At 38.5% G+C, this 27935-nt stretch overlaps 2 protein-coding genes across 4 annotated transcripts in view; one reads left to right on the plus strand and one right to left on the minus strand.

Annotated features, from left to right (window-relative positions):
- The window catches only part of EIPR1 (EARP complex and GARP complex interacting protein 1), a 75962-nt gene extending 67655 nt beyond the window's left edge, over positions 1-8307 (minus strand). The window contains exons 1-2 of the mRNA XM_063314053.1: positions 8056-8307; positions 3578-3661 (exon numbers count right to left, since the gene is read on the minus strand). Coding sequence (XP_063170123.1) covers positions 3578-3661; positions 8056-8097 — 126 coding nt within the window. The 5' untranslated portion in view covers positions 8098-8307. The remainder of the gene's footprint in view (positions 1-3577; positions 3662-8055) is intronic.
- An 88-nt stretch (positions 8308-8395) lies between these two features.
- Positions 8396-27935, plus strand: part of TRAPPC12 (trafficking protein particle complex subunit 12) — an 83723-nt gene continuing 64183 nt past the window's right edge. For 2 of the 3 annotated variants that reach the window (XM_063314023.1, XM_063314041.1), the window contains exons 1-4: positions 8396-8490; positions 9053-9123; positions 16172-17393; positions 20632-20748. In XM_063314023.1, the coding sequence (XP_063170093.1) occupies positions 9086-9123; positions 16172-17393; positions 20632-20748 (1377 nt within the window). In that variant the 5' untranslated portion in view covers positions 8396-8490; positions 9053-9085. Of the gene's footprint in view, positions 8491-9052; positions 9124-14974; positions 15166-16171; positions 17394-20631; positions 20749-27935 lie in introns of all 3 variants that reach the window. The other variant, XM_063314032.1, reaches the window with a different exon arrangement.

Raw genomic sequence — 27935 nt, forward strand, 5'->3', positions numbered from 1 at the left:
TTCCCATGTCTATGAAAGACCAAAACTAAAAGAGGCCCTGGACCAGGTGACAAAAAAGTCTTTTTTCTCGGCAAATGTGCTGTACTGCATTCCTTCCAGAGTAGGAGTACAATAGATTTTTTAAAACCAAATTTCTATTGTAAGGAAAGATGTAGATATTGTAAATGCTTCCCCTTAATCTGCAGATATCTCAGGCCCTAAAACAGACAGACAAACAAGCCAAATGATTCTATTCCATGGATGAAAGCATGATTGCAAGTATTTGTAATTCCTATCTTCCTTTAATTATATAGTAGAATATCCCACAAAACGTTTTATTTCTCTGACAAGCACTCTGCGAACAGCATTAAAGCAGAAGATGCTGTGGGATTCTCCTTGATTATCCCCCCACTCTCCATTTTCACTAGCTTGCTTATGGTAGCTGAATATTAATGAGCTGAATGCAGCTGAAATTCACTCCCTTCCCCAACACAAAGCTTTATGAGTTAAGATTCCTTCAAGAGATTCCACCCACAATAGCAATTCACCTGAGAGCTGAATCACAACCTAGATGTCAAGCTGCCATCTGCCACGGAATGTACAAAGATTCACCACTGCCTGACCTAGGCTGAGAGAGATCAGTTCTGTTAAATTATAAGCAGTCATGATAGAAGCTCATGACATTTCTTATAGATTAATCACCGACTCCATAGCTGATCGCTTCAAGCACCGCCAAAGGCCATTAACCCTATCTGCTCATTAGCATCCAGCGAAAGTGCCCTACACCTCAATTATTAATGGTACACATAAGAGGGGAGTAGGAGAAGGAAAAATAGACATTATTGGTCGAATGCCGAGATACAACCAGGAAGTCTGAATCATGGCAATATTTTCTTTTTATACCCTTTGATAGCTTAGAATAACTTTAGGAACTGAGGCACGTAACAATCTGTTGACATACCAAACATGGCTGATCCAAGCACTATACAGTGTATCTATAATCAGCTGCTGGGAGGAAATAAACACATTATCTAAGGCATAAGGCTATCACATACTACAGCACCCATCCCTAGTTTTCCCTTTAATATCTAATAGCAATATGGTATAATATAGTTTTCATTTCATCTCCCAGCAAGCATGAAATGCACTACTTCAAGGGTGGGGCACCAAGACTTTGCAATACCAAATATTTGCAACAAGATCCCACTTGGCACCCTGTCCTACCAAGGGGGAAAAAAGCCTGTTCAGCTTTTCTAAGCCTATGAAATTACTTGGACAAGTACTCCAACTTTGCATGTCTGAGTTTTGTGTATCATTTTTTTAAAAATGTCCACCAATTCCTGACTTTTAGGCCAGATAAACTGTTGTGAATGCCAGCAGCTGCTTAATATGTTTTGTCTTTGCTCTGCAAAGCTGAACCACTTTATATACTGTGGAATAATTAAGGAGTCAATTGTTACTTTTCATTTGCTTTAAAAAAGTGCTTTAAATTATTTAGCTATGTTATGTATTGTGGGGCCTGCGTCATCTCCATGACTGACTCATTTTGGCTCAGTGTCTTTAAACAGAGAGTTTACAGTTGCAATGCCCTCTTTATTGCAGAGAATGCCCCTGTGTCCAGAGATGCCTGAGGGCATAAAGAGGTAAGCACTGAGGACAGATCTCACTGCTCTTCTTTGGCTGGGGCAATGCAAGTGAGAGCTGAGAAGAAGGACTGGGATAACTTAGCTTCATGTTACCATAGAGCTCACTGGGGTCTTTGGGCCAATTACTACCTCTTAGCCCTCAGAAAGTTATTGCTAAAGGACAAAATGAGGGGAGATTCCTGAGAAAGTAGCCTTGAGAATCTAGAGGAAAGGCAAGGTTTTGTTTTTTAAACAAATGCACCCTAGAAGAAATGGATTATCTGGACCATCTTTAGTCAGGGTTCAGGCCTGGATATGGAATAGAGATAACATCGGTTGCAATAATAGACAAAATTTGTTGGGAACTGGATAGGGGAATTGTTTCCATCTCGTCATTTTGGATCTCTCAGTGGCTTTTGATACCATTAACCATAGTATCCTTCTGGATCACCTCCAGGAGCTGAGGATCGTTAGAGAGGTTCTGCTCCTCCCTTGGAGGCCAGTCCCAGTTGGAGAGGGGAGGAAAAGAGATTGGCCTGCTGGCTATTCCCTTGTGGGTGCTGTAGCGGTCAGTCCTCTCCCTCCTTCTCTTAACATTTACATGAAGCCACTGGGAGAGGCCATCCAACAGCTTGGGATTCAGTCTCATCAATACTTTGATGATAGCCAGCTTTACATCACTACCTCCAGACCAGATTGGTGATGCTGGTTCCTCAGTTTAAGGAGCTGAGATAGGCCAAGGCTCAGAGGCACTGCTTTTTAGTAGCAGAGCTGGTCCTTGAAATAGCTTTCCAGTGGACAACTGGTCGCTCCCACCTTAGCTACCTTCCAGAAGCAGCTCCAAATGGAAGTGTTCTGGAAGGCATTTTGACTGTGATCTCATTTTGGCTGGATTATAGTTTGGCTTTGTTAATTAACTTTATTCTATGTTTTTAAATTGGTTTGTGGGTCTTTCATTTCTGTATTTTTTCCTTTTTTTATTGTATATTGTTGTATTTTTATCCTGTAAACCACCAAGAGTCCTTTAGGATTATGATAGTCCATAAATGTAATAAATAAATAAAAACACTGGTTGAGCCTGGGCAAATATACATAGTAGAAGACTCGCATTTGATGGGGGAAGATGTCTCAAATGCTTCAGGACCTCTTTAGCTCAATTCTACTGTAATTACAAACTGAACCAGTATCACTTTGTCTTTTGAGATTAGAAGCAAAATCCTCAATATATATATCTCCCAAACAAAAACAGTCAAAGAACTATTTGACTGGATTTGTAAGCTTGAACAATTATTTTTTTCTGTTTTGAATAATGCTCACCTTACTTTGGCAAGCAAGAATAATTCCAGGAAGTTATTTTGTTAGCCGTTTATTCTTTACGCATCCACTTATGGACAGTAAGTGGATACATTTATCAATTATGTTTGCAGTCAAGAAAATGTTTTCATCTGATGTGAAATAATTTCTAAGCAACTCCACCCTTGAACTATTTTGCTTCCCCTTTTGCCTCTACTTTAACTTAGATATACGTGCCTTGAAGATAATGCTATTACAGTATCTGCAAGGAGTGAGCACACCTTGAAAACGTCTGCTCATAAAAGTATCTGACTTTTTCAGATTCTAGCAGAACCTGAGAAAAGATGCCACTTTTTAAAGGAACCCACTCATTAAAGTTAATATGGCTCTTCTTCCAAGTTGTTTTCTAACACTACACTTCCAACGATCTACTAAAGTTCCATTAGTGCCCTTAACCATTTCCTCCAGAGTTTCCAATTCTTACTACACTGTCAATCATGTAGATAAACCTCAGCTCCATAGCTCATTCTAAACAGGGTTTTTTTGTCTCCCAAAGCACACAAAACTTACTTTTTTCAACCAAACTTCTCTTTAAAATTTGGCAAGAAAAAATCATTATTCAATGGAGGCTTTAAAAGCAATTCTGATTCTACATTCATACAACATTTATACAAGTTTACCTGATTATCATATTTAAGAGATTGAGTTCCAACAAGGAATCGTATTGCATCTGTTTCTGCAGTTTGAGGTGTCAGTGCTCGTGCCTAAAAAAAATGGGAAAAATAAAAATGCAGTCATATCTAGCACACTTCAGTGTCTTGAAAAACACACATCATTTATTAAAACATTTTTAAAAATATATTTAATAAGTCTGTATATTTTAAATACAATTCCAAGCCAATTTCTTTATCTTCTATCTTTTCGCACAAAAAGGTGATCCCATGGCTAAAAAGTATAAAAGACATTTCCAGAATATATTCTCAATTCTGCTTTCATTTGCAGGAAATGTGCACAGAAGTGAGAGCAGCCACATAGATGTTCAAAATAAAATGTTTTGCTGAAAGAGCAATTTGAGGAGGAGGTCCTAGAATAAGCTAGTGAAAATTCAGTGCTACTTTTATATACCTTTTTGATCAAGAAAAACAATCAGTGGTATTTTTTTTTTAAAAAAACCTAAATTTCACTGAAAAACAGAATCGGATTCAACCCGAATTAACCATACTCCCATTGAAATTGATATAGATAGTAAAATGTATGCCTGGAAACATAAAATCCATCCAACATCTCCAAGACAGTTCAATTGCTTTATCTGCAGTATTTGTAAACCATTCATCATGAAATACAAATAAATACAAATGCAACTATTACTCACTAGCGCACTGCTACAGATTAAGTACATCTGTTTAAAACAAAGAGGATAGGTCTAAGAGTTACATTAAGACACCTAAACTAGTTCCTGAATAGTTTTGGTGGCTAATTGAAATATTGGGAATGACTATAATTTGGAACAGAGTGATTAATACATCTGTTCAATGCTGAAGAGATTTAAAACTTAGGTACTTTTAAAAAGGTCATTTTTGTTTTCATATAACTTGTAAGTCAGCCTATTTCTTTAAACCAAAGATAGATACAGATATTACTGGTCTCTAAATAAAAAACCCAACTCTAATTGTATTTACTCAAAAGACGTAGCAGTTTATTTCAGTGGGACTTCTTTCACAGAAGGCAGGTTTGGAATGTAGCCACAGAAGTTCTTACAAAGACAAATAAAACTAGAGGCATTTTTATAGCCATATGTTTACAAATTAACAGAGTGGAAGCAATTATACTTATGCAGTCCTTTAGGAAGATGCTGTCCTAACAGTCAGAAATCACGCTGAGACGAGGAGTAGGTCTCTAGTGTTTATTACTGCTACAATAAACAGAATCCTAACAAACTGAAGAAGCGTGGGAAAAACCCAGACAGATAAACCCCGAAAGTTAAGGCGGGTCTGATCTGTGTTTCTTTGAATGGCTGCTTAACTCCTTAGTACTACGCATGCGTTTTCCCCCCTGGATAGAGGCCCCTTCCAGCTCGCCATCAGTACTCATGACATCTGCTCAGGACTGCTTTGCTTCAAGGGCAATCCTGGCATAAACGTCTTCTGGGCATGCATATGCATGCTCAGAAGACCAAGAAAGGACCCAGAACTGGCTGGGGCCAAGCCTTTAAGAGGTGTGACTGCCTGAGAGATCCAAATACAGTAGTGAGTTCCAGGAAATACTCCTTCAAAACTGCACAGCCTTAGGAGGTAAACTTTTGACTTGCAGGATTTCATACTTTAGAACTACAGTCCAACATTACATCCAAATTGTACTTTAACCAGGGCAGAAACCTATTCAATTCTTCAATGTAATAGGTTTAATCTCAGTGGAACCAAAGGTATCTCCAAGATAGTGCCAGCCGCAATTCAAGACAATCTATATTGTATAAATATTTATCATAAGGTAATAGGGTTCAAAACATTTGCAAGTACTAAGACAGAATTGTTTAGCCAGTTTTTTCCTATGGTCAAGTTGTTGTTATTTGTTCAGTCGCTTCCGACTCTTCGTGACTTCATGGACCAGCCCTCACCAGAGCTTCCTGTCGGTCGTCAACACCCCCAGCTCCCCCAGGGATGAGTCCATCACCTCTAGAATATCATCCATCCACCTTGCCCTTGGTCGGCCCCTCTTCCTTTTGCCTTCCACTTTCCCTAGCATCATCATCTTCTCCAGGGTGTCCTGTCTTCTCATTATGTGGCCAAAGTGTTTCAGTTTTGCCTTTAATATCATTCCCTCAAGTATTTGGTCAAGTATTTAATAGGAAATCACGTCTATAAAGCAACATAGCTCTTCACTCTAAAGATCTAATTGTCTATCCCTTTCAACGATCCCAAGGTAACTCACATTTGTTTTCACTTGATTTGAAGAAGCTGAAGTCAAAGCCAACAATGAAAGGTGAAGTCCTGGTGCAGATCTCACAAATGAACAGCTTGCTGCCAGACACTTTGTACAATATTTTGGAACTGTCTGGTATTCCAGTCTCATACTGGTCTTAAGGACTTTGCCCAGTATTGCTGTGATAATCATCTCCATATTAATTACCAAAGAACAAATTTGTCTTCTGCTCAGAAAGAGGAGAGTTTATTCCTCCTGCTATCAAATTATGTGCAGCCAGGTTTTTGTCACAGCTCCTCTATGGAACTTGATCAGGCCAATATTCCAACTACATTTTGCTGGAATCAGTTCAATCAAGATTTTGGAGAGCAACACTCCAGATCCCCAGATGTGTGACAAATACAGCTTTGCAATGAGATTCTGGGCCTTCTAATATGAAACTCAAATTTCAGTTTTTCAGGTAAGCTTTTTCTCAGTGGGTTTGCACTTGTAACAAATGACAACATCAATTTGATTGAAAGGAGGCTTCAGTGAAAAAAATTGTTATCATGCAGCCTTTCAGCAGAACTGTTGCTATCAGTGAAATACAAACATCCATAATTGTTAAATAACAGGTTATGGATGTAGAATAACACACACAAAAAATCTCCTTTCCAATGATACTGGATATGGAAGACTGAACAGTACTATGGAGCCAGCTAATTATTGCTGGAATTGCTTAGATATCTCTTAGGACCGCCCTAATGTTCTGCCTTGCTGGATGCCCAGTTTAATAAGATTCCCCATGGCTACATGAGTCAAATGTCATTGAAATATCTAGACAGGTGTTACTTTACTGCAAGTATTATATGAATATAAGAAGTAAGCTAATTCCACTTTTTATCAAATCTTCCAAGTCATCCAAACAATGTACATCATTCTTGTCAATTTACATCATTTGTAAAATGACTTTTTAGTCATATTTCATTCATCTTGAAATTACATCATTACATAAATAACATGAACTGACCTGAGTGATGTCAGTTTAATGTAAATTAAGGCACATTTATGGGCCTAGTCTGCAAAACCTCAGATGCAACGGGCTTGCATCTTGGGACTTTGGGTGGGATGTCTCAGTGGAAATTTTATCTGTCACATACAAGGTCTACTACATGACAGTCCACTAAATCAAGATTTTACTGTACCCAAAAGATTCTATTAACAGAAGTATAAATATATTATGGCCTGTTGGGAATAAGGAATACCAAATAATGTTGAGTAAGTGCAAGACATGAATTGTTAGGGGATGTGAACCCTTAATTCAGCATGCACATAATTAAATGGCAAAAACTACTTTCTTCCATACATATTTAAACATAAACTGTGGGGCTAGTTGTCTTTGTGGCCACATTGACAGGGGATATCAGCAGGCTTCTTTCACTGTCCACTTTTATGCAGGTAAAAGTGACCTTGTTTGGGTATGCATCTTCTCTGGATAATTTTAAAAATTATTTTTGATGGCTTTACGTCATTCTCAGAAAGAAAGATTTCACCTAACTTTTCCAGACTATCTTAAACTCTAAATCATAAATCCTAACTCAATAATACACACTAATTATTCCAAAGTTACTAGTGCAAAACGCTAAAAACCCCACTGGTTTTGCAGGCCATGTTAGAGAAGGAGCTGCAGAAAAGTCCACAGAAATCCATCCCATCTTGAAGAAAAGGTTTCTTCATAACAAGAATTTTTATAATTAACAGGACACAAAGGGCACTTTTGATTTATAATACAGAGCATTTCATTTGGAATACCTTTAGGCAGAAAGAGGTATTAGATATATATTCTTTAATGAAATGTGTTTCACAGCTTTAGCATATTACTAAATCCATAGATCTCATTACGTTTACAGTTGATATTTGTTTGCCTTTTGTAAATTGACATATTTATGTATTGGTCATGATGCCACTTCTCCTTTGGGAGTGCAAGGCAGCTTACAAAACATTCCTCTCGCTAATCCCCCTCAGAACAGCGACTCTGTAAAATTGGTCGGGTTGAAAGAAAGAGGCAGTACCGATGCCATCCTGTAGGTTTCCATAATTGAAAGTGCATGCGAACCTGGGTCTCCCCACTCCTAGACCAATTCCTAGCCAACTGCAGGAAAAAACACAAAAGTCTAGAAAAAATATAAATTCAGTTATGATGAACAGCTTTCTCTTCCATTAAAAAAAAGAAATCCCAATCCATCATTTTCTCATTTACCTGGAATTCCAGCCCATAAATCACGGGAGCGTCATCTTCCATGGCTGTAGCAGTGCCAGCTACTGCCACCTTCCTCCACCACCCGCAGCCCCGGCGCCGCCACGTGCGCGAGCACAATCGCGATTGGAAACCCTACGGCTGCGTTTCACCTCTTTTTTTTCCTCTTTCGAACACAATTAGAAGAAGGCGAACCTACAACAAACCTGCTTGGGCCCACTTCGGCTTCCGTACTTCTTCCACTTCCGGGGAAAGGAGGAGACGCGTCGAAGACGTTCGTTTACGTAAAGGAGCGAAACTGGGTCGATCGGGAAGGGAACTTGGATGCGCAGGCGCACTAGGCGGAGAGGGTTTTTTTCCCCTTCCGTGCTCGTTTTTTCTGCAGTAGTTTAGGTGGGACGCCGCTGCCGCAGTCACTGGAAGTAAAGCGCGGGTTAGGTGAGGGAATGTCCTCGATTGCTTTTCTTTCCTTTTGATCCTTTAAGGTGGCTTATATAATAAGGATCTCACCAACAGCGGCTGATAGGTTATCCCACTTCGCTCTTCAGGTGGAGCCTGGGCCACTGTTAGGTTTGAATAGAGCTGCTTATGCAAACACAGAATATACCAATAAATAAAATCCAGGCACGTAGAAAACTATCCCTTTTCCTGCTAAGTGCAGGGTTAGTGAATTATTTGGTTGTTGATGTGTTTTTAAGTTATACTGCAGCATTCAGTCATGAAAAATGCAAGTGTCTGCAGTTGAGAAACAGAATTATCACCTCAGCTCTATGGGAACCAGGTTCAAGGAAGTGTGTAGGAGTACTGCAATACCTGGGATAGAAGGGTTGCTCCAAAATGAGTATGTCTTAATGTTAATTGTATTCACATTATCTATAAAATTGTCAATCATAGACAATATCTTCATGGTACACATTGTCTCAGGCCCTCATTTGATTCCTTTGCCTATTGATAGTTACAGAAGTACTCTTAGGAAAATAATAAATGCTCCATTTTACAGATGGGTCCCTGAGACAGAGTTAGAGTGGTATGCATGAGGATACCAAAACTCTGCCAGAGAAAACATTTAAGGTATGTTTACATTTGTACATCCATTGTTTAAAAATGAAGATGGTGCAGAGTTCAAATATAATGGGCTCCTCATTTTCTTTCCTAGTAGTCTGCAGTAGCACTCTATTTCTGATTTCATCATAAAGATGTATCTTCTTAAATATGTATCAAGTGTTTCTGCATGCATTGTAGTAACTACCTTTAATATACATCCTGAATGTGAGTCAATATGCTGCATGTAACATTCCTAGGGATGTTGGCTTGCAAGCTGGTCTCTAAATCAGAGGTCCTAACTTGCTTTGAAAAACACAGATATGCTTGAGCTAGTCCTAGGCCTTGGTTGTATTTGTGGCAAACTTGTCAAAATGTGTCAGAAGTGAAAGGAATTGTCTTTAGCAGGGAATGCTGAATGTGACACGGGTAAAACTAAGGCTGGAGACCGAGTTTACACCTTTTCTATCTTACTAAAAAGTTTTATGTGATGGCCTCAACTGACCTTCTATCAACAGTGTAATGGGCAACGGAGGTCAACATGGCCCCTGGTGATGACCATGGCGCATGGAAGATTGTGATTTTGTATGTAAGAGTAGTAAATGGTAAAGACCATTAATTAATAGAAAGAAAGATGCATATTGTGTGTGTGTAAAACTAAGGGAAAGGCTGGAGTAGATCTGAATGAATATAGTTTAAACTTATGTAGTGGAATAAATCATGCAGAGAAGTGAAAGTGTAGGCTTAGTTATGAATTAAAGCATGTCAGAAAATATTAATTATTATCATCTAGGTTCTGGTGAGTGCATATGAAAGTAGGAATCCTAAGGATGATATAGTTGCATGTTACACTCCAGTAAATAGTGATAATGGAAGAACCAGAAATGAGCTTTAGGAAAAATCATGCAACATTTTGAATGAATGTTGTCTAGGGGAAAAATAATTCTGCTAGATGTCATAACATAAATAGGTAAAAATGAGGTGAGAGATTGAAGAAAAAGTGACTTGACTATTTGAAGACCCAAGAATGCATGAGAATGGTGACTGCTTGGTTAGGATCTTCTTAGATGATGTGTTCGTTTCCATGTAAATGTAATTCTATGTGCATACAGGCAGAGGAATTAATATAAATCTAAAAGCATGATGAATGTGACTGTTTATGACGAAAGACTGAGATAATAAGTGAAGGATACAAGAGTAATGATGGGTCCTGAATGTGGGACACATTATTTTCTGGTAAGAATAGATCTTAGAATGGTCATGGAAAAAAAAGGAGAGGAAGGAAGGAGGGAAGGAGCAAAATTATTGGAGGAAGAGACAGTGCTAGTCCTGTATGAAAATGTATAGAAGGTAGATTAATTTCCCAACAGAATGCATGGAAAATGGATGTAAGAAAAGAGGGTGTGGTAACTGCTTGAAACTGAATGAGAAGGATTATGTTATAGGGTACCACAGAATTGTGGAGAGATACTATAATGGGATGTATGAAAAAAGAATGGGTGATGAAACAAATGGAGAAGTGAAGTAAAAGCAATGCAAAGTCCAAGAGAGTTGTGGTTGGATGGAATGGTTGAAGTCCTCAAAAAGAGAAATGTGAGGAGTTTAAAGAACAGAGGCAATGTATGAATTGTTGCATGGATGTAATGGAAGCAAGATTGGTTTGCAAGGGCAGTAACGTACAGAGGGGGTTACTTTGCTTGTGGTTTTGCTTGTGACTTTGAACTGTGGTTTTGTTTGTGATGCACTGGTCAAAATGTTCCAAAAGTGACTGGCATTTTTCTCACCCTTGGCAGGGAATCCTACATATGGTACAGATATGACTACTGTAAATCTGCTAACATAGTTTAGTCCTTCTGTTATTAAAAACCATAATATGAACATCTTAGTTGGTGAAAGCCATGATCAGTGACAAAGGTCAATATCTAGGAGTTCCTCTGCTGACAACTATGGCATATGAAAACTTCAAAAAATAGTAAATGAGGTTGTTATAAACTAGGTTTGGTTGTATTTCTTTCCTTTTTTTTTCTTATCATGCACATATGATTGCCTACTGTTTCTTATTCATTTTCTGTACATAATATTGCTTACCCTGAAATGGAATAGTGTAATGATAGGCAGAGTATGTCTGTTTTTGACATGATCCTTCTTAATTTCAGCTGTTATTCAGAATGTTTGTCATTTGAATCTTTTAACCTGAACTTACTATATTTATATTCCAAGTTATAAAAGTGAATGGTTTTTTGCTCTTTCTGGACTTACCTGATTGTTGTTTCACCTACTGAAGCTACAGAAGAGTTTTCTTCTATTAACAGAGTCTATCATTTTTAAATTATAGGGAAAAAGCTCATATTCTTTTATGAAATAAGTACATATATAAGTTTCATGAATGTCATCCACACTATGTCATAAATCATTTTTGCTTCTTTCTTTATCTGTGGTTCAGCCATAATTTGGTTACCTGTCTGGCAAAGTTTGCATGCCTCTTTCAGACACTGATTAATATGAAAGCTTGTATTAAACAGAGGAGGAAAGTAGGGGACATGTTTCTGAGATGTGCTTTATCTTTGTTTGTCATGGTTTGGTAGGACCAAGGGTGTAGCCAGAAAATAGCATTTCTTCAGGCTCCAGAAACTATCTGGGCCCAGGTGGCTTTCAGACAAAATATTTCAGTGTGCAGAACCACATTCATAAACATGGCCAGAGTATTAGGTAATATGTTATGGATCAGTGCTGAATGTAACGAGTATTCAAAGTCTTCCGTGTAGAAAATATATCTATAGAGTATTCCATTTGTTACACTTACTTAGAAAGTGCAAGATATCTGATGGCATAACAAATAATTGCTATTACACTAAACATCATAGTAGATGTACTTTGTACATATTTGAAAAAACATGTTTGTAAGGGACCAATCATTTTTTGATGTCAAAACAAGGTATTTTTACTGCTATGACTTCCTGAACATGAATTTCATCATTAACAGCCAGCTTCAGGAGAGACAGAATGACTTTCTTTTTCAAAAAGAGTACAAGTATTTCATCAGAGCTGAAAGATATTTGGTTTTATCTTTGGAAATTATGTTTCGATCTCTTAAATTTCATAATTAGGAACTTCATGAAAGTTGCTTTCAGTTGAAGATGTTATGTTCAGAAAATACATTGTATGTTCTCAGATAATTCTTAATTTAGAATCACTCTAACTGCATATTTTTTGCTTTTTACATATCTTTCACATGCCGATGTCATAACATAGTGTGATATGCTTTATCCCAAAGCTTCTGAACTAAAAAATGGTAAAATAGATATTAACTATTTCTGCAGCTCAGTTTAAATGCATTTCCATGTTCTGGAATGTTGAGTTGTCAGGAGCGAAAATAGGCCACATATCTCTCAGTAGAAGAGTTAAACATTAATTTTAAGTTGACGTGTTGACTTTGCAGTGATGTTACCTCCAATATGGCAAAACAATTTAAAACATCTATTATCTTATCAAATTTATGATGGAAAAGCTTGGAGTGGTTACATATTTTGACCATTATGCTTTCCAATAAAATTATTCAAACAGAATTCTGAGTCTACAATGAGATCAGTAAACTTGTAAAAACCATAAAATGTTCAGTAGGTTTACTTTCCTTGATAAACCTGCCTGCAACTGATACATTTTCCGTGCCACCATAATCTGTTGTTACCTCTGATTTCAAGTTTAAAAAAAATCCATCAAAAGCCTTTCTATTTATTGAATTTGTTGAAATATCCTGCATCTTATTGCACAGATCAAATATTTGATGTTTTTAATTAACGGAAAGTATATATGGTTTGGCATGTATTGCATTGTTTTAACAAAATACCTTCAACTGTAGAAATACTGCTTTGTTGTGAAAAGAAAATGGACAACAGTGGTCATCATCACCATAATTAGTTTCCTCAGGATACACCAAGATGCCATGAGCAACCGAACTATGTAAAGATAGATGGTCATTCCTAGGAACTTTAAGTGTTGTATTATTTAGATGACACCTACTCTAGCTGTATGTTCATTGACTAATAGGTATGAATCTCTTTCTGTATCCATTTCTGTTTTTCCCATGTCATGAGCAAAAGGTGATTCTTATAAGTGGGGCTGGAGACAGGACTAGCAGTGACTAGTAGTGAGGCAGTAACAGGACTAGCAGTGATCAGGCTGTATAGACAGGTAACCACTCCAGGCTCCATTTTCCAGAATGAGCAAAGAATACCACTTTCAGGCCACCTTCATACAAGCCATTCCTTTAGGAATGGACTCCTCTCACCTCAGCCAGTGATGTTCCAGACTCCTATATGGAACTTGTCACTGGTACTGTGGTTTTAGTTACACCCCCTCCCCCAAATCCATTAAACAGATTCCTACCAACTTTCTTACCAGGGGCCATCTCTTCAGTAGTTCTAATCTTGGCTTAAAGGGATTGGGTCAGGAAAATCTCAGGGACATCTGTGCTTGTTCCACCAAGATAAGATACTTCTAGGCTTTAGGTGTCAGGCCTCCCAGGTAAACCAGACAGGAAACAGAGGAGCTACTTCTACTTTATTGTTGGTCTACATTAATAGAATCATGCAAGTCTGAAGGTACAAATCTCCCGCTGTCTCCCACTATTTACTGCCTAACCAGTTAGGGCAGGTCCTTTCTAATTTTTTTTCTCTGCCCATTACTCAGTTGCAAACTCCTCCCTCTATTATCAAATCATTCCCTAGGCAGCATCTCTTCCCCCCATCTTCCATGCTTATTCTCACATTTCATTACATCAGGTCAGATTCCAAATTCCACTGAGCACAAAAAGATTGTGCTTTCCAATTTCTGCCCAAATCCAGTCTACTCCAGAAAATGCATCTGCCTCAAGCTATATGTGCACAGGGCTCTGAGGATCTACCTTAGATGTTCCTTGGACGGTGGGCCAATAGCATGTCTCCTAAAGACAGGAAATAGAAGAAACAAATTTCCCGCTCCACAGTTAACACTTGAATTGGAAAATGCATGTCCATGGCATTCACACCTGTACAGGTAGTCCTCGTCTTATGACCACAATTGGGACAAGAACTTCTGTTGCTAAACAAGGTTGTCATTAGGTGAGTCACACCCAATTTTTACAACCTTTTTTGCCATGTTCGTTAAGCAAATCACCATGGTTGTTAAGTGAGTCACATGTTTGTTAAGCGAATCTGGCTTCCCCCATTGACTTTGTTGGAAGCCAGCTGGGAAGGTCATAAATGGTGATCCTGTGACCCTGGGACATTGCAACCATCATAAATACATGCTGGTTGCCAAGCACCTGAATTTTGATCACGTGACAGGGACACTGCAATAGTCATAAGTTGCAAGGATCAATTGTAAGTCACTTTTTTCAGTACCATCATAACTTCAAATGGTCACTAAACGAATGGTGGTAACTCAAGGACTACCCTGTAAAGATGTTTCCCTTTTCTGCTTCACAGCACTCCCTGTAGAGGGGCAACTTCATCAGTAGCCTTAATGGCAGGAGTACCATTAATATGCATTTGTAGGTGGCTCTAGGGTGGCACAATCCGTATTAAGAAAACAGTATAAAATTGTCAGCACAGATCCAGACTTTGAACACGTGTCAAATAGAGCTCTAAATTGTTGAAACAGATCTGTTCTGGAAATATTGCTGTAGTATATCCCATTTTTCTGGCTCATCTCCTGTGGCCAAGAGCAGTAGCTGGATTTAGCATGAAGTATCTTTCTAATTACCAGAAATGGAACTGGATGCCGCCATCTATTTAGGAGGGGGAATAGATTAGGTGAATATCCAAGTGGTCCAAGTGCTGAGATACAGCAATTAATTTGTTGTGCTAAAACATTATTCTTCTGTTTCCATTTGTCTTCCCAGTTGTTCCAGTAAAATACATGATAAAGGAGAAGTTTAACCAGCCTCATCTGAAATCAGTACAAGTGACAGAAGGGAGAAGGTTTCTTCCACTGGACAGGAAGAAGTTCTGAGCCTTATCTTTTATCTAGAAGAGGTTAAATTAATATTTTCTTGTTGTGTCCCTCTTCTTATGATAAGAAAGGTACTTCAAAGTAAGTCTAACTACATTATTATCTAGTTCTCAGAGCATTTGTTTCTTTTAACTAGAAACAAATGCACTCTATGTCCATTCTGAAGACCTGTTGGTCTTAGGCTTTGAAACAAAGAAAACAGCAATTTTAAATATTTCAGTGACATAGTGTCCCAAGAATTATGTAAATCTATAAGTTAAGTAAGCAACTCATGTTCTATCAACAGATCAAATCAGCAGCTCTTTAATAAGTGTGCAGATGTACATATAAGCTTCATGGACAGGTGCACTTATGATGACACACTGTACCTTTAGAGTATTCTTGGGGAGAGGGAAATAAATTAATTAAATTAAATAATATGCTGCCTAAGTGACAGGAGGTTTAGCCTACCAAGATTTTTCTCCTTGTCAGTTCAGTGTTCTCTATCCAAGACTTCTCATGTAGGATTTCCCTTCTTGCCACCCCGTTTACTTGGAGTTCTCATTCCTTCCTCTATTTCTCCTCACCCAGAGTTTTAGTACTGCTTTTTTGTCTGTCTCCATCTGGATTTTGGCACTACCAATCTCCCTTCCCCTTTTTCCTGAATACAGAGATAGATGGAACTCCACTAGAGAACCAGTCTGAACATTTACAGATAGAGTCTCTGTTGTCTAAGTCTGAACTTGTGACACTGCAAGCCAACCAGGTGGAGTATAGATATATAGATAAGGCAAATGGCCTCGCAACACCATACTTCTCAGAAGTGGACAAATGAGTCCATCAATGGCCAAAGACCTCACCTGGGTCTAGCCTATATTTTGCCCCAGCAAGGGCACAGTCTTAAGATATCCAGTATTTCAGTCATGAGAATCATTATTTTCATGCTATGAAAAAGGGGGTGGGGGATTTAGCAGGATGTTAATGAAGTGTTTAATATTTTGAAGTATTGTGTGTTCTTATTTATTGCAGTAGCTATATATGTTGCTGCTTTATGTATAAATAGTCCTATATTTAATACTGATCAGCAGCAACCTCTTTTTTCATGTAGAAGAACTATGGAAAACCAAGAAAATAATATTGAAGACACTGGGATTAGACGTTCAAGTGCAATGGCTGGCCTTTGTGATATCCAGCAGCAAGCTTCTGAGGACCTTCTCTTTCAGGAAGAAACCATTGATCTGGGAGGAGATGAATCTGCATCTGAAGAAAATGAAAACATTGCAGAAGATTCCAGTAACTTCATAGACAAACTTAGTGAGCACATGATGGAAAGTGTTGTTATATCTGATTCTCCAAATAATAGTGAAGATGATACTGGTGATCTTGGCTGCCTGCAAGAAATTGTAAAACAAATAGAAGCAAACGATATTGAGGCAATAGAAGGAGAGAAGCTTTTAGAGAGAAAAGAAGCTATTAGAAACGAGAGTGAAACAAAACATGAAGCTACTCCCAAAAGTATTTCTGATTCTAGAATTGATTATCAGTCCTCTTTAAGTGAAAATACGATTCAGACCTCAGCAAAAAATGAACTGGAAGCAGGAAGTGACAAACTGCTAAAGTTTCCATCAAACATGGTTGATGAATGCAAAGCAGAGGAAACTGTATCTTCCTCAGTTGTCATTAAATCGCCACTTGACTCTGAACCTATTCCGATGTGTACCATCTTTAGCCAGGGAAATCGTACAACTGGTCAGCAACAGTTTCTGCACGATGGCTTTGAGCCTCAGATGGTGAAGTCACCCAGCCTTGGTGGTATAAGTGAGACTCCAGTGAAAACTCATCCACAGGTGGTTCAGCCTAGTCCTAGCCTAAGCAAATTTTTTGGGGAAGCCATTAGTAGTAACACATTAGCTTCTGATTTTTTTGATTCCTTTACCACATCATCTTTTATTTCTGTCAGTAACCCCAACGCAAGCACATCGGTACCAGAACAAATGTCTTCTCTTGCGACAGTTGGGGAATTGCATGACTCTGCTAACCATAAATACTCTGTTAAAAATGGAAGATCTGAAGCTGGGAAATCTGCATCTTCCCCAGAAATATCTCAATCTCCAAAGCCATTTTCCCAGATTCAAGCTGTTTTTCAAGGCAGTGATGATCCTTTTGCCTCTGTGCTGAACATGAGTGAGATGGACAGAAGAAATGATGCATGGCTTCCTAGTGATGCAACTAGGAATGTGTTGATTTCAGTAGCCACGCAGCAATATAATAATATTTTCATAGACAAAGAGAATGTGACAATGCCTGGATTAAAATTTGACAACATTCAGGTGAGAGTCCTCTGTTGTTTTTAACCATTTGAAATCTTATCTAATGAATTCAAATATATACTGTTTGGTATATTCTTTTACGTGTTAGTTATGCTCCACCTTTCCATTAAACATCATGTTAAAAGTGAATAACAATTAGGCGTCTGTAGAGACCATCCAATCTGGAGGTCTAGAAATCTCCAGTCTGGGTTGCTTGGCAAGTAGTTGTGTGTGGCTCGGTACTTAGATAATGAAGCAAGATTCTCAAATAATACAGCATGTGAAAATTCAAACAGTTGTAAATTGTTTTTTTCACCAAAGTGGGATGAAATTTGCAGGAACATTAAACCTCTGTGAGGAGATGAAGCATACCAAGGTTTGTAGAAACCAGTGTGAGAGATTTTGAGCTACCCTTACTTAAAATATGTCTTTTTTTTTCTTTTTTGAAGGGATTGTTATTTTGCTTTGGGACGTAAAATAATGAAATTTACTGTGATAGTAATCATAACATGTGACAGTTTCAGGGAGATACTTTAAATGGGTTTAGGACAAAGGGAAACAATGGTCATTTTATAATTATAAACAAAGAATAATGCCTGTAATTGTAAGGGATTAAGGTAGAAGTATAAGGGTTGAACTCATGATATTCTCCATAAAATAAATCAGCTGCTTTGCCATGCCTGCTAGTAACACAGCTCACAAAAAAAAAATTTAATATTCTAATTTTGAGGCTGCCTGACTCCACAACAACTCTGGGCAGCTTATAATGAAGCAAAATTTTAAAAATAACATGCATCAAATAAAAGAAGCTACAGCTGACTGGAAGATCAACACATAACAGGAAAAACCAAAAAATACCTATACCAAAGGACACACCCAACCATCCTGCCCCAAGGCCGGGGAGAACAACCATGTTTCCAGCAACTTACAGCTTGCAAAAAGTTGATAGGGTGGGAACAATACAACTCTCGGGGGGGGAATAATTCCAGAGGGCAGGAGCCATCATTGAGAAGGCACACTTCATGGATCCCATAATGGCTTAATTGACAAGACCTGGAATATGCCCACTCTAGTTGACCTCATAGGATGGGCCGAAACATGGAGACAAGCAGTCCCTCAGGTAACCTGGCCCTATGTCATGAAGGGTTTTATAGGTGATAACCAGCACCTTGAATTACATCTGGAGCCAAATGGTAACCAGTGCAACTTGCAGAGCAAACTTCGGTATGATTTAGTCATATGGTGAGTTGAGACAGGTTCATGGTGGCCATGTACTCCAGAGCTGCCCCAGACTCAGCACCAAATTGAAATCCCCAAACCTTGGGGCTCTATTGCAGCCCAGCAACAGAATCCAGCAGCTCAGGCAGGGTTGATGTTGGGCAGCAGGGAGGGCCATATACCAGCAACACTCCCAACTGTTCCCTTGAGCCCAGCTTAAGCCAGAGAACCTCACATCTGCTAATCTGCAGAGCAGAGCCTCTGAAAGCCCATAATGACTCCTGGGTGACAACCACCATCCCACCTCCCCTCTCCTGGAGTCTCAAACTTGAACCCTAAGTAGGCATATTTCTGAGAGAGGAACACCCCACTTTGGGTCCACTCAGATCTCAGTAATTCAAGACAAGTCAGCTACCTCATCCACAATCAGATCATGGATGAGAACAGATTTATTATAGACTGACCTGACATTCAACAGCAACAGCCTGAGTCCAGGGCCACCAAAGATCCAATAAACTGGACCGTAGGGGAAATCCTGGGGGCTGAACATTGGAACTACTCTCAACAAGCAAGTCTGATATCCCCGAGTGCAGCCCACCCCCCAGAATCCACCATACCTTCCCTGCCAATCATGGTTTCTCTGCTCTTGCCTCCCCCTCACATCCCTCCCACCTCTCGCATCTCACCAAGGTGTCGGTTCATTCCCCCCTCCATGTACATACGCACCACCAAGACCCTATTCACCATTCACCTAACAACACACAACCCCATCCAAACCTCACAGCGAGGCCCTTCCTACCCTTGTTTGGCTGCATCTGCCATCAGGTGCTTGGCAGCCAATTGGGGGAGAATTAAGTCACTGGCAAGTCCCTTAACACGTACCCTCAAACTCAGTTGGGGGGCTTAGAATGCAGCACAAGTGGGCCGGCAACAATACTGAATACTTCTGAAAAGGCCAGGAGAATCAGTTCAAGCATCCTTAGCCTAGCCCATCAGTAAGAGCACTGAGCAAGTTTCTGTACACAAACCAAGTGTACACCCTGACTGAAAAAAATCTATTTCCAGAGCTCCTGGAGTTGACCTAGTGCCTAGTTGTTCCCTGAGTGCAGTTCCCCTTCACAGATGGCCAATGTGAAGGATCTAACAAAGATTAGGTTCCTAGGATGGAGTTAATTCTGTACCTCTTGCTGTGGTCCCAGTTCAGATTGCAGGGTCAATGCCTGAAAAGTAGTTCCTTTTATTTCAAGGAAACTTTTTGTGCAGTGAAAACCGCGGAGGCCAAATCTGGATTGGAAGCCCAGCAGGGCCAAATGATTAACATTCGTTCTCCTCACAGTATGCTCCTGATATAGATCAGCATCCTGTGGAGAAGAGAGACCTTACGCTCAGGAGCAGAACCATGTAATTAGTCTTTTTATTTTGGCCCTCAGAAAAGGCAAGTAGGAACCCGCTGAGATCAAACTAGAAAGACAGATGAGGTCTTCCGTCAGGACTCATGCCAGTGTTTCCTTATGGAATGAAGAACACATCACTCTCCAAAAGGTAGCTTGGCTACTATTGTTTTGGCCACCTTGCTCCCTGTAACCACTTACTATTAGCCACAAAGTAAGGTTTGAGAAGGCTTGTAGTGTTCTAGACTTCTACAATATCTTCTCAGACCTTTCAGTGAAATCAGCAAAATCTTGTCCGAATAACACTAATTGAAGAAATCTAAAGAGCTTAATATAGAGAGTCTAAACCCAGTGTGAGAGAAGAAACTGTGCTGGAGAACATGGAGGTAATAAGTATCCTCCTTTCCATGTTAAAAGAGCAGTTTTCAGTTTAATGATCTGTAAAGGTTTCCTTTTACAGGAATGATACACAGTAAATGGATTGCATGACCAAGTATACAGAACACTTTTAATGGGGTGGAATATCTTGAACACATATCAAATGGAAAGCTTGTATTAATATAAAATATTTTCAAACATGTTTTTTAAAAATCGTATTTGCTAATGGAAAAGTTCAAAGGTAGATATTATGTACTTTTTTCTCCCGTTAGGGTGATGCAGTTAAAGATTTAATGCTCCGCTTCCTTGGTGAGCATGCTGCAGTGAAAAGACAAGCCCTCAATGCCAACTCTGTGGAGCAGTCTTTTCAGGGCTTAAAACAGCTGATAGTAAGTAACCTTGAGTTCCTTTTCTTGGTTACGATCCTTTCTGGATAGTCGCAGTCTAAAGAGCTTATTTAGTCTTTTATAAAAAGTCTTGAAAGTCATTCAATTCAGCATCTGCATTTTCAGATTTATCAAATGATTTGTCTAGCCTTCACAGAATTTATGTTAAAGAGCTTCTAACGGTCTTGTGCAATCTGTCTTGACCCCAACGCCAAAAGATCAGCTGTTTTTCTTTCTTATTTCTGCTTCAGTGCTATTGCTTCTTTTCCAGCTGGACATCCAATACTTTAAACCAGGGGTCCCCAACCTTTTTGTGAAAGTGGGCACATTTAGAATTGTATGACTGTGTTACGGGCATTCTTGCAAAATGACTACTAGAAGGGCTTTCCCATTAATGAAATGGTGGCTGTGGGCGATAAAGTCCATTACCATAAACCAGTTTTTTAGAATGCTAGCTTCGTGAAAAGAGCGAAGACCTCTGTGAAACTGCTGCTTGAGGCAGCAACATCTCTTGCAAAGTTCACTGTGGCCACCTCAAGGCCCTTTCCTGGTTTTCTGTGTATGTACCAGTAGTCCTCAGTTAATGACCACAATTGGGACAGGCAACTCCATTGCTAAGTGACATGGTCATTACAACACATGACTGCGATGGGCTTACGATCTCACTTCTGTCACAGTCATTAAGCAAAGTACCCATGGTCAGTAAATGAGACATATGACCACAACTTGTGGTTTTATAGCCAGCTTCTCCATTGACTCTGCTTGTCATAAGTGCAAGGACCAGTCATAAAGTTACTCTTTCAGCGCCACCGTAACTTCCAATGGTCACTAAAGAGGGCAGTCGTTAAGGAAGGACTACCTGTACCTATGTGCACAGAAGACACATCTAGATTGCCACCAAAGCAAAGTGACAAGGGTCTTCTCTGCATGTGTGTACATGCTGAGAAAACTGCAAAAGGGGCTCAAAGCAGCTGATGCACACGTCCCAACATTCTACATAACAGGCTCAGAAGGACACATTGTGCAGTGCTCTCCAAATGATTTGCACAGCCATATTCCATAGTACTCCGTCTTGCCTTTGTTCTTTTTCTACATAGGGGCACATTTTGAAAGCACTGGGTAAAGGTAGCCCATCATTTTTTATTTTCTAAGAAAGTTGATGAGAGTTGTTTGAGGCCCAGAGACATTCTTAAAAACAAATAATGTTTTAAAGATGTAAAAAGTCAGGTGGTAGGATGGCTGGCAGGTGCCAATGGAGAATGCTAGGGCCTAAACTTAATGCACTTTATGTTTTTTTAGTTACATGCTTCTTATCCATGGCTGCCTGGATAAGGAGAAATAGGAGGCAAATAGGAGTTAAGACATCTCCTTTGCATGCTATTGGCTTTCTCATTCATATTCAGGAGTTGCTTCTTATTTTTCATAGGCAAACAAAATTGAAACCATGCAGTGATGGAAATGTGTGTGTAGCAGTGGGTTAAGCAAGAATTCACAGAAGCTGCAGGCTACATCAGGCATTAAATGAATACATTTCCAGTTGCACAACAGGACTTTTTTCTCTTGTCTCCAATCCCACTCCTTGAGTATGCTCCAGAAGGTCCCCCAAGACCCCAGAGAAGATTTGATGTATGTTTGGAGGAGCGGGGGGGAGAAGACAGAATATAGTAAGAATTCATTCACTGGCAGAACGACATTTGTCAATGAAATCGCATTACTGTATCCAACCACTTTTACCTTTCTGGTTTTTAAGTTACTGCTAGGAAGTATATAACCCCAGTTATAATCAAAATGAATATGATTTATTCTTCTAATCATAAACAATAAGGGAATTGGGATAGGTTTTGTGGGTTGGTCTTTAAGTAATAAAATACTCCACATCCCTTTAGCACGAGTTACCTACTTGACCACTACAGCCAGAGCACTTCTTTTTAGAGTTTAGATGTTAGGTTTTGATACAACAGTAAGAATAATCCTTTTTGTCAGATTGGGAAAAAATTGATTGAAGAAATTTATGGAAAACTAGATATGCTTATTTCTGTAAAAGGAAGGTTTATCCTAATATATACAGCACTGTTTTTAGTATCACAAACAAATAAGAGAGATAGGAAAAAGAGAGGTTTGAAGTTTTATATTATTATGTCTTTATAAAAGAGAGCCAGTTTGGTCTAGTGGTTAAGGCTCCAGGCTAGAAACGAGGAGACTATGGGTCCTGCCTCGGGCATGAAAGCCAATTAGGTGACCTTGGGCCAGTCTCCCTCTCTCAGCCCAACCCACCTCAGAGGGTGGTTGTTGTGGGGAAAATAGGAGGAGGAAGGAGTGTTAGGTATGTTCGCCGCCTTGAGTTATTTATAAAAATAATAAAGACAGGATAAAAAATATATTAAAAAAAGACAGTCTATGATACAATTGACCTAAAATTGTTAACTTCTCCCCCTCCCTCCCTCCCTCTCTTTCTTTCTTTCTTTTTCTCTTCTGTACCACTTTTAGTGTAAGCAGTTGCTCTATACTCAAAAATCCCTTTTGGGTATCTCTCTTTTAAGCCATTAGACCAACAGTTACTGTTCACAGTTTTTTTTTAATGTATCATTAAACTTCCCTTGAGACTTCTATGAAGCCAAAGTATCTTTTTCTAAAAAAATAATGTTTGAATAGACTTAAAGTATATCAAAAAATTATCAGGTGAGTTTAACATGGCAAAACATTCACAGACCACATCACTGAAATATTTTTGCATTAAGACTTGTGAAGAAATTGCTTGCCAGGTTTACCTGAAACCCATAATAAATGATTAAGAGGGAAAGTGAGTTTTCGTTTTCAGAGAGAAGAAGTAATATGCACACAAAATAAATTTTATGAATGGGAATGTGAATGTGGAGATATGCAGACAACAACACATATGAATACTTGTCCTTGGTGCCCTGATCAATGCACATTTGAGGACCTCATGACAGTGCGACAGAATGCAATTAATGTTGCCAGTTTCTGGGCAAGATCAGTTTAACTTTTATATATTTTAACTTTTATATTTTATATTTTAAATTCTATGTTTTACAGTATGCCTAATTTTAATTGTGATGCTTCTGACATGAATGAATAAATAAATAAATCAAATTTTATAATTTCTAATCCAGTGGTTTATTTAATGATTTATATCTTGTGTTTTACAGAAATTTATGAACAAGATAACCCATATTTTCCTTTCTGAGTTGTAAAATATTATGTCAAAATTCTTTAACAGCTCCAAGGTAGAATTAACCAGAATCTGGTATATCTCTGCCCTTTCTTCTTTTTACAGCCTACAGCCATTTCCCAGAGGTCTGTTTATCTAAATAACATATAATACATTTATAAGTTTTAACATGTTATATTGTATGATGCTTTCCTGTTTTTTTATTAATCTGATGTCATCAGATGCCAAACAAAATGCAATGTACCTATTAGCTTCTCTTTCCCAGAAACATTCCCTATGTTTGGCTTAGCCTGTATGAACTTTCTCACCTGGAGGCTTTGGGTATTTAACTCAGTAACATTCTCATCAAAATTAGACTGTGCAGGTGGTGTTTCCTCTGTCAAATATATTCATTATATTCTATATGCAAAGCTGCAGAAGTTGATTTCCAGTTTTTTTTAAAAAAATAAAAAGTGCAGTTTGCATGCCCATCTAGTGGATAATTTCCTTTGATCCTTCAGCTTTATGTCTAAAATACATAAGAAATTAAGAGTAGCCTAGCTGGATTGGACCAAGCTCCATGTTAGTTCAGGATTTTCTTTCTTACAGTGGCCAGTCCGTGATGACTCTGTAATGCTCACAAGCAGGAGATCTAGATATACCTCTCTCACTGTTGTTTCCTTGCAACTGGTAGGTAGAGGCATGCTGCCCCTGATCTTTGTAAGTCTTCACGGATAATAGCCCTTGGGAGACCTGGCCTCCATGAATTTATATAACCCCCATTTAAAGCCATCAAAGTTAGTGGCTGTCATCATCAAGTCTTATCATAATGAATGTTACAGATTAATTATGTGCTGTGTGAAAAAGTATTTTCTTTTATTGGTTTTTCATAAAGGGAAATACTTTTATATTTTATGTTAGTACAGGGCTATGCAAGCCCTGGCCTGTTCCTTTGACCTTAAGCAAACAGTGCAAAAACAGCAGTTACCATTTTTACTTGTGCATAAAACAGCAGCTATTATTTTGTACATGCGCTGAGCACCCCATCGGAGGCACACAAAACTGGCTTACACAAGGCTTCCTGGGATGGAAACCTTGTGTAACCCAGGGGCTGCCTGTACTGTACTTGCTTCATGTTCAGATGTGGTTAATAACAGAGCTCTTAAAAACTATAGTTCAGTTTCAGTGGATTATAAAGTGCACGTGTCACACGTCGTATCTACGTATTGAATATTTTCAATACTGATTATCATTTTTGTATTCTTGTGGAGAGAAATACTGCTGGGTTTGAAATAGCAACTATTCCTAGAATCAATCAATCCACCTGTCTATCTGTCTGTCTATCTAGGATCCCACATTTCATTTGGGAGCTTAAGGAGTCACATATAGCACTTCCCCCTCCTAATTTTCACTTCAGTAAGAACCTTGTAAGAGCTTGGGCTAAGAGTAACCCAGTGAGTTTCTGTGGCTGAGGGTGGATTAGAACCTGGGTCTTTCTGTTCCTAGTCCAGCACCTTAATCTCTTCAGCACACCAGCTCTTTCAGCACAATTGTTAGCTACCATTTTTTCCAAAGGTTATTACATTTTAGTCCGTCTTTTAAATGAATAGCTATGACTGCATTGTTGTAATTTTGGGCAATTGATAATTTCAGAAAAGACTTAAGAAGAACAGTTAAGGTTAGTTGTTCAGCTGTGTTGCTGATGGAATAATATTTGCCACTGGAATGGATTCCTCCTCTTTACCCATCACTCTTCTGCCCACCTCTAGATCGGTTTGGGGAAGAATGTGTGGACCAAAGGGGAAGAGATCAAGGGGAAGTCATGTTATACAGTAGAAGACAGCTTGCAGAAAAATCACATGTAGCCCCTTAATTGCAATATTTCATTATCTTATAAATGTGCTTTATATTAGGAATAACTTTAGGAAATTTTAGCCTAAGAAGGGGTTACTGACCAATTTTTTTCTAACTGATGTCAAAGTGTTCTACCCAAATAATTTATACTAGAGAAGAATGTCATCCAAAATGGAGGAGGACATTTTAATCATTTTAATGGTGTCACATGTAGAGTTAATGACTCCCTTTGGGAAAAAAAAATAATATACTTTCCCTTAGTAGAGCTTCTAGGTTTTATGTGGAATTTCCATACATTGTCAAACACAGTAAACTGTGGGCCTCTTGTGCATATTTACTTTTTATAGCTGAGAAGTTTCTATTTTTAAAAATTTTCCCAATTTAAGTAGTATTTTTTATTCCTGAAGTTATGACTAGTTTTAAAAAATCTTGAAATGTTTTGTTGTTGTAATCTCCATTCTGGATTGATCTGGAATCTTATGTTGTATTCTTCATTGTCTACATTCTGACTTCATGCTCAATATGAACAAATTAACTTCAAAAACCTTTGATTGTTCGTATTTTCCTGTACCCAACTCTGACACAGCTGTGAGGTGAAGCTGGGAAACTTTCACTTCTGTTTAACTACAGCTTGTCATTTCATCTGAGTTTACATAGTAGATGATGTTTTAAACAAGGCATTTGATTTGTAGGCATTTTATACCAAACTAATAAATAGTACTTTCTTCTGGTACATCTTTATTTTGAACAATGATTTCATTTTTCTGGAGCAGTTGCCTTGGGAGTGTTTAGAAGCCATGGACCTCCTTATGGGGCTCAGAGGGGAGCGAATTATGACATGTGCATCATGAAGTCAGCATGCAAATGACATGACTTCTGCACTTGCATTAGAAGCCGTGGCATCATATAATAATGTCATTTTGGGATGACGCCATGGCATGAATATTGTCATTTTGAAGTCACTGCATCTTGGTAGGGGCATTGCCGTTAATAGTTTATGGTTATCTATTGCACAGTAAGTATAAAGAAACAGGTTCGCCACTCTAATATTTCTGTTGGAAAAGTAAGTTTCTTAATCTTGGCTTTGTTTAGGGAATAGATGAGTAGTATTCAGTAATTCCCTTCGGAGGAGTATCCATATGGTCACAGAAATTTAATAACAGTAATAAAAAAAATGTGAGTGTATATTTGAAATCAGACATCTATTTATTTGTTATTGCTGGCCCACTGTTCTACTGTAGCACCTGAACTATTTAACCTTTATTGCATATATGCATCTGTCATGCATCAAAGAACAGATGGTGTCCATCCCCACAGTTCTGTGTCTTCTGGTTGTGATCCCATTAAACTAGGCAGCTGTTTTTGTGCCTGTATCTGAGCAAAAGTTTCGAAGATGTGATGGTAGGACATTTTTCTTATTGTAGTTGTAGAATTGTGAGCCAGGAAAGCCTTGGTTTCCACCTCACACCAGTAATCACTGACTATTCATAGGCAAGCTACTGTCATCCTTGCATTGCTAATATGAAGAGAGTAGTGCTTCACTACTGAAGCTGCAGTGACTTCAAAATGACAATATTCATGCCATGGCGTCATCCCAAAATGACATCATTATATGATGCCATGGCTTCTAATGCAAGTGCATAAGTCATGTCATTTGCATGCTGACTTCATGAGGCCCCCTTCAGGGGTCTTGTGTTGTGTACCAAGATAGTGTGCATCAAGTGTACTGTAAATATTAAGCATCTGAATCTTATTTCTCACCCCTGACCAATTAATCACATAGATCAAACAATATGTTTTGAATGTATAGATTATTTTTTGCTTTTTAATATGGAATTTTATTTTGAAATAAACTTTAAAATGCAAGTAAGACAAGGTGCACATAGCAGCGCAACAAGATTTTAAAGAAAAGGAGAAGAAAACTAATTGATTAAAGGCCATATTGTAAGATTAACTAGTAGCATGGTTAGAATAAAACAACCAAAGGAGAAGCTCACTAGCTTTTTTTTCATCTGTAAACAAGTGATAATTCTGTATAATTTGTGTTAACCCACCACATAACTTTTTTTTTTTTTTTTTTGCCTTCCCAAATTATCCAAGGTAGGAAGATACTAGATCATGCTTTCCCATCTTGCCTGGCAACACTCTCTTAACAAATAAATAGCAC

This window comes from Candoia aspera, chromosome 1 (genome assembly GCF_035149785.1).
Source record: "Candoia aspera isolate rCanAsp1 chromosome 1, rCanAsp1.hap2, whole genome shotgun sequence".
Classification (NCBI taxonomy): Eukaryota; Metazoa; Chordata; class Lepidosauria; order Squamata; family Boidae; genus Candoia; species Candoia aspera.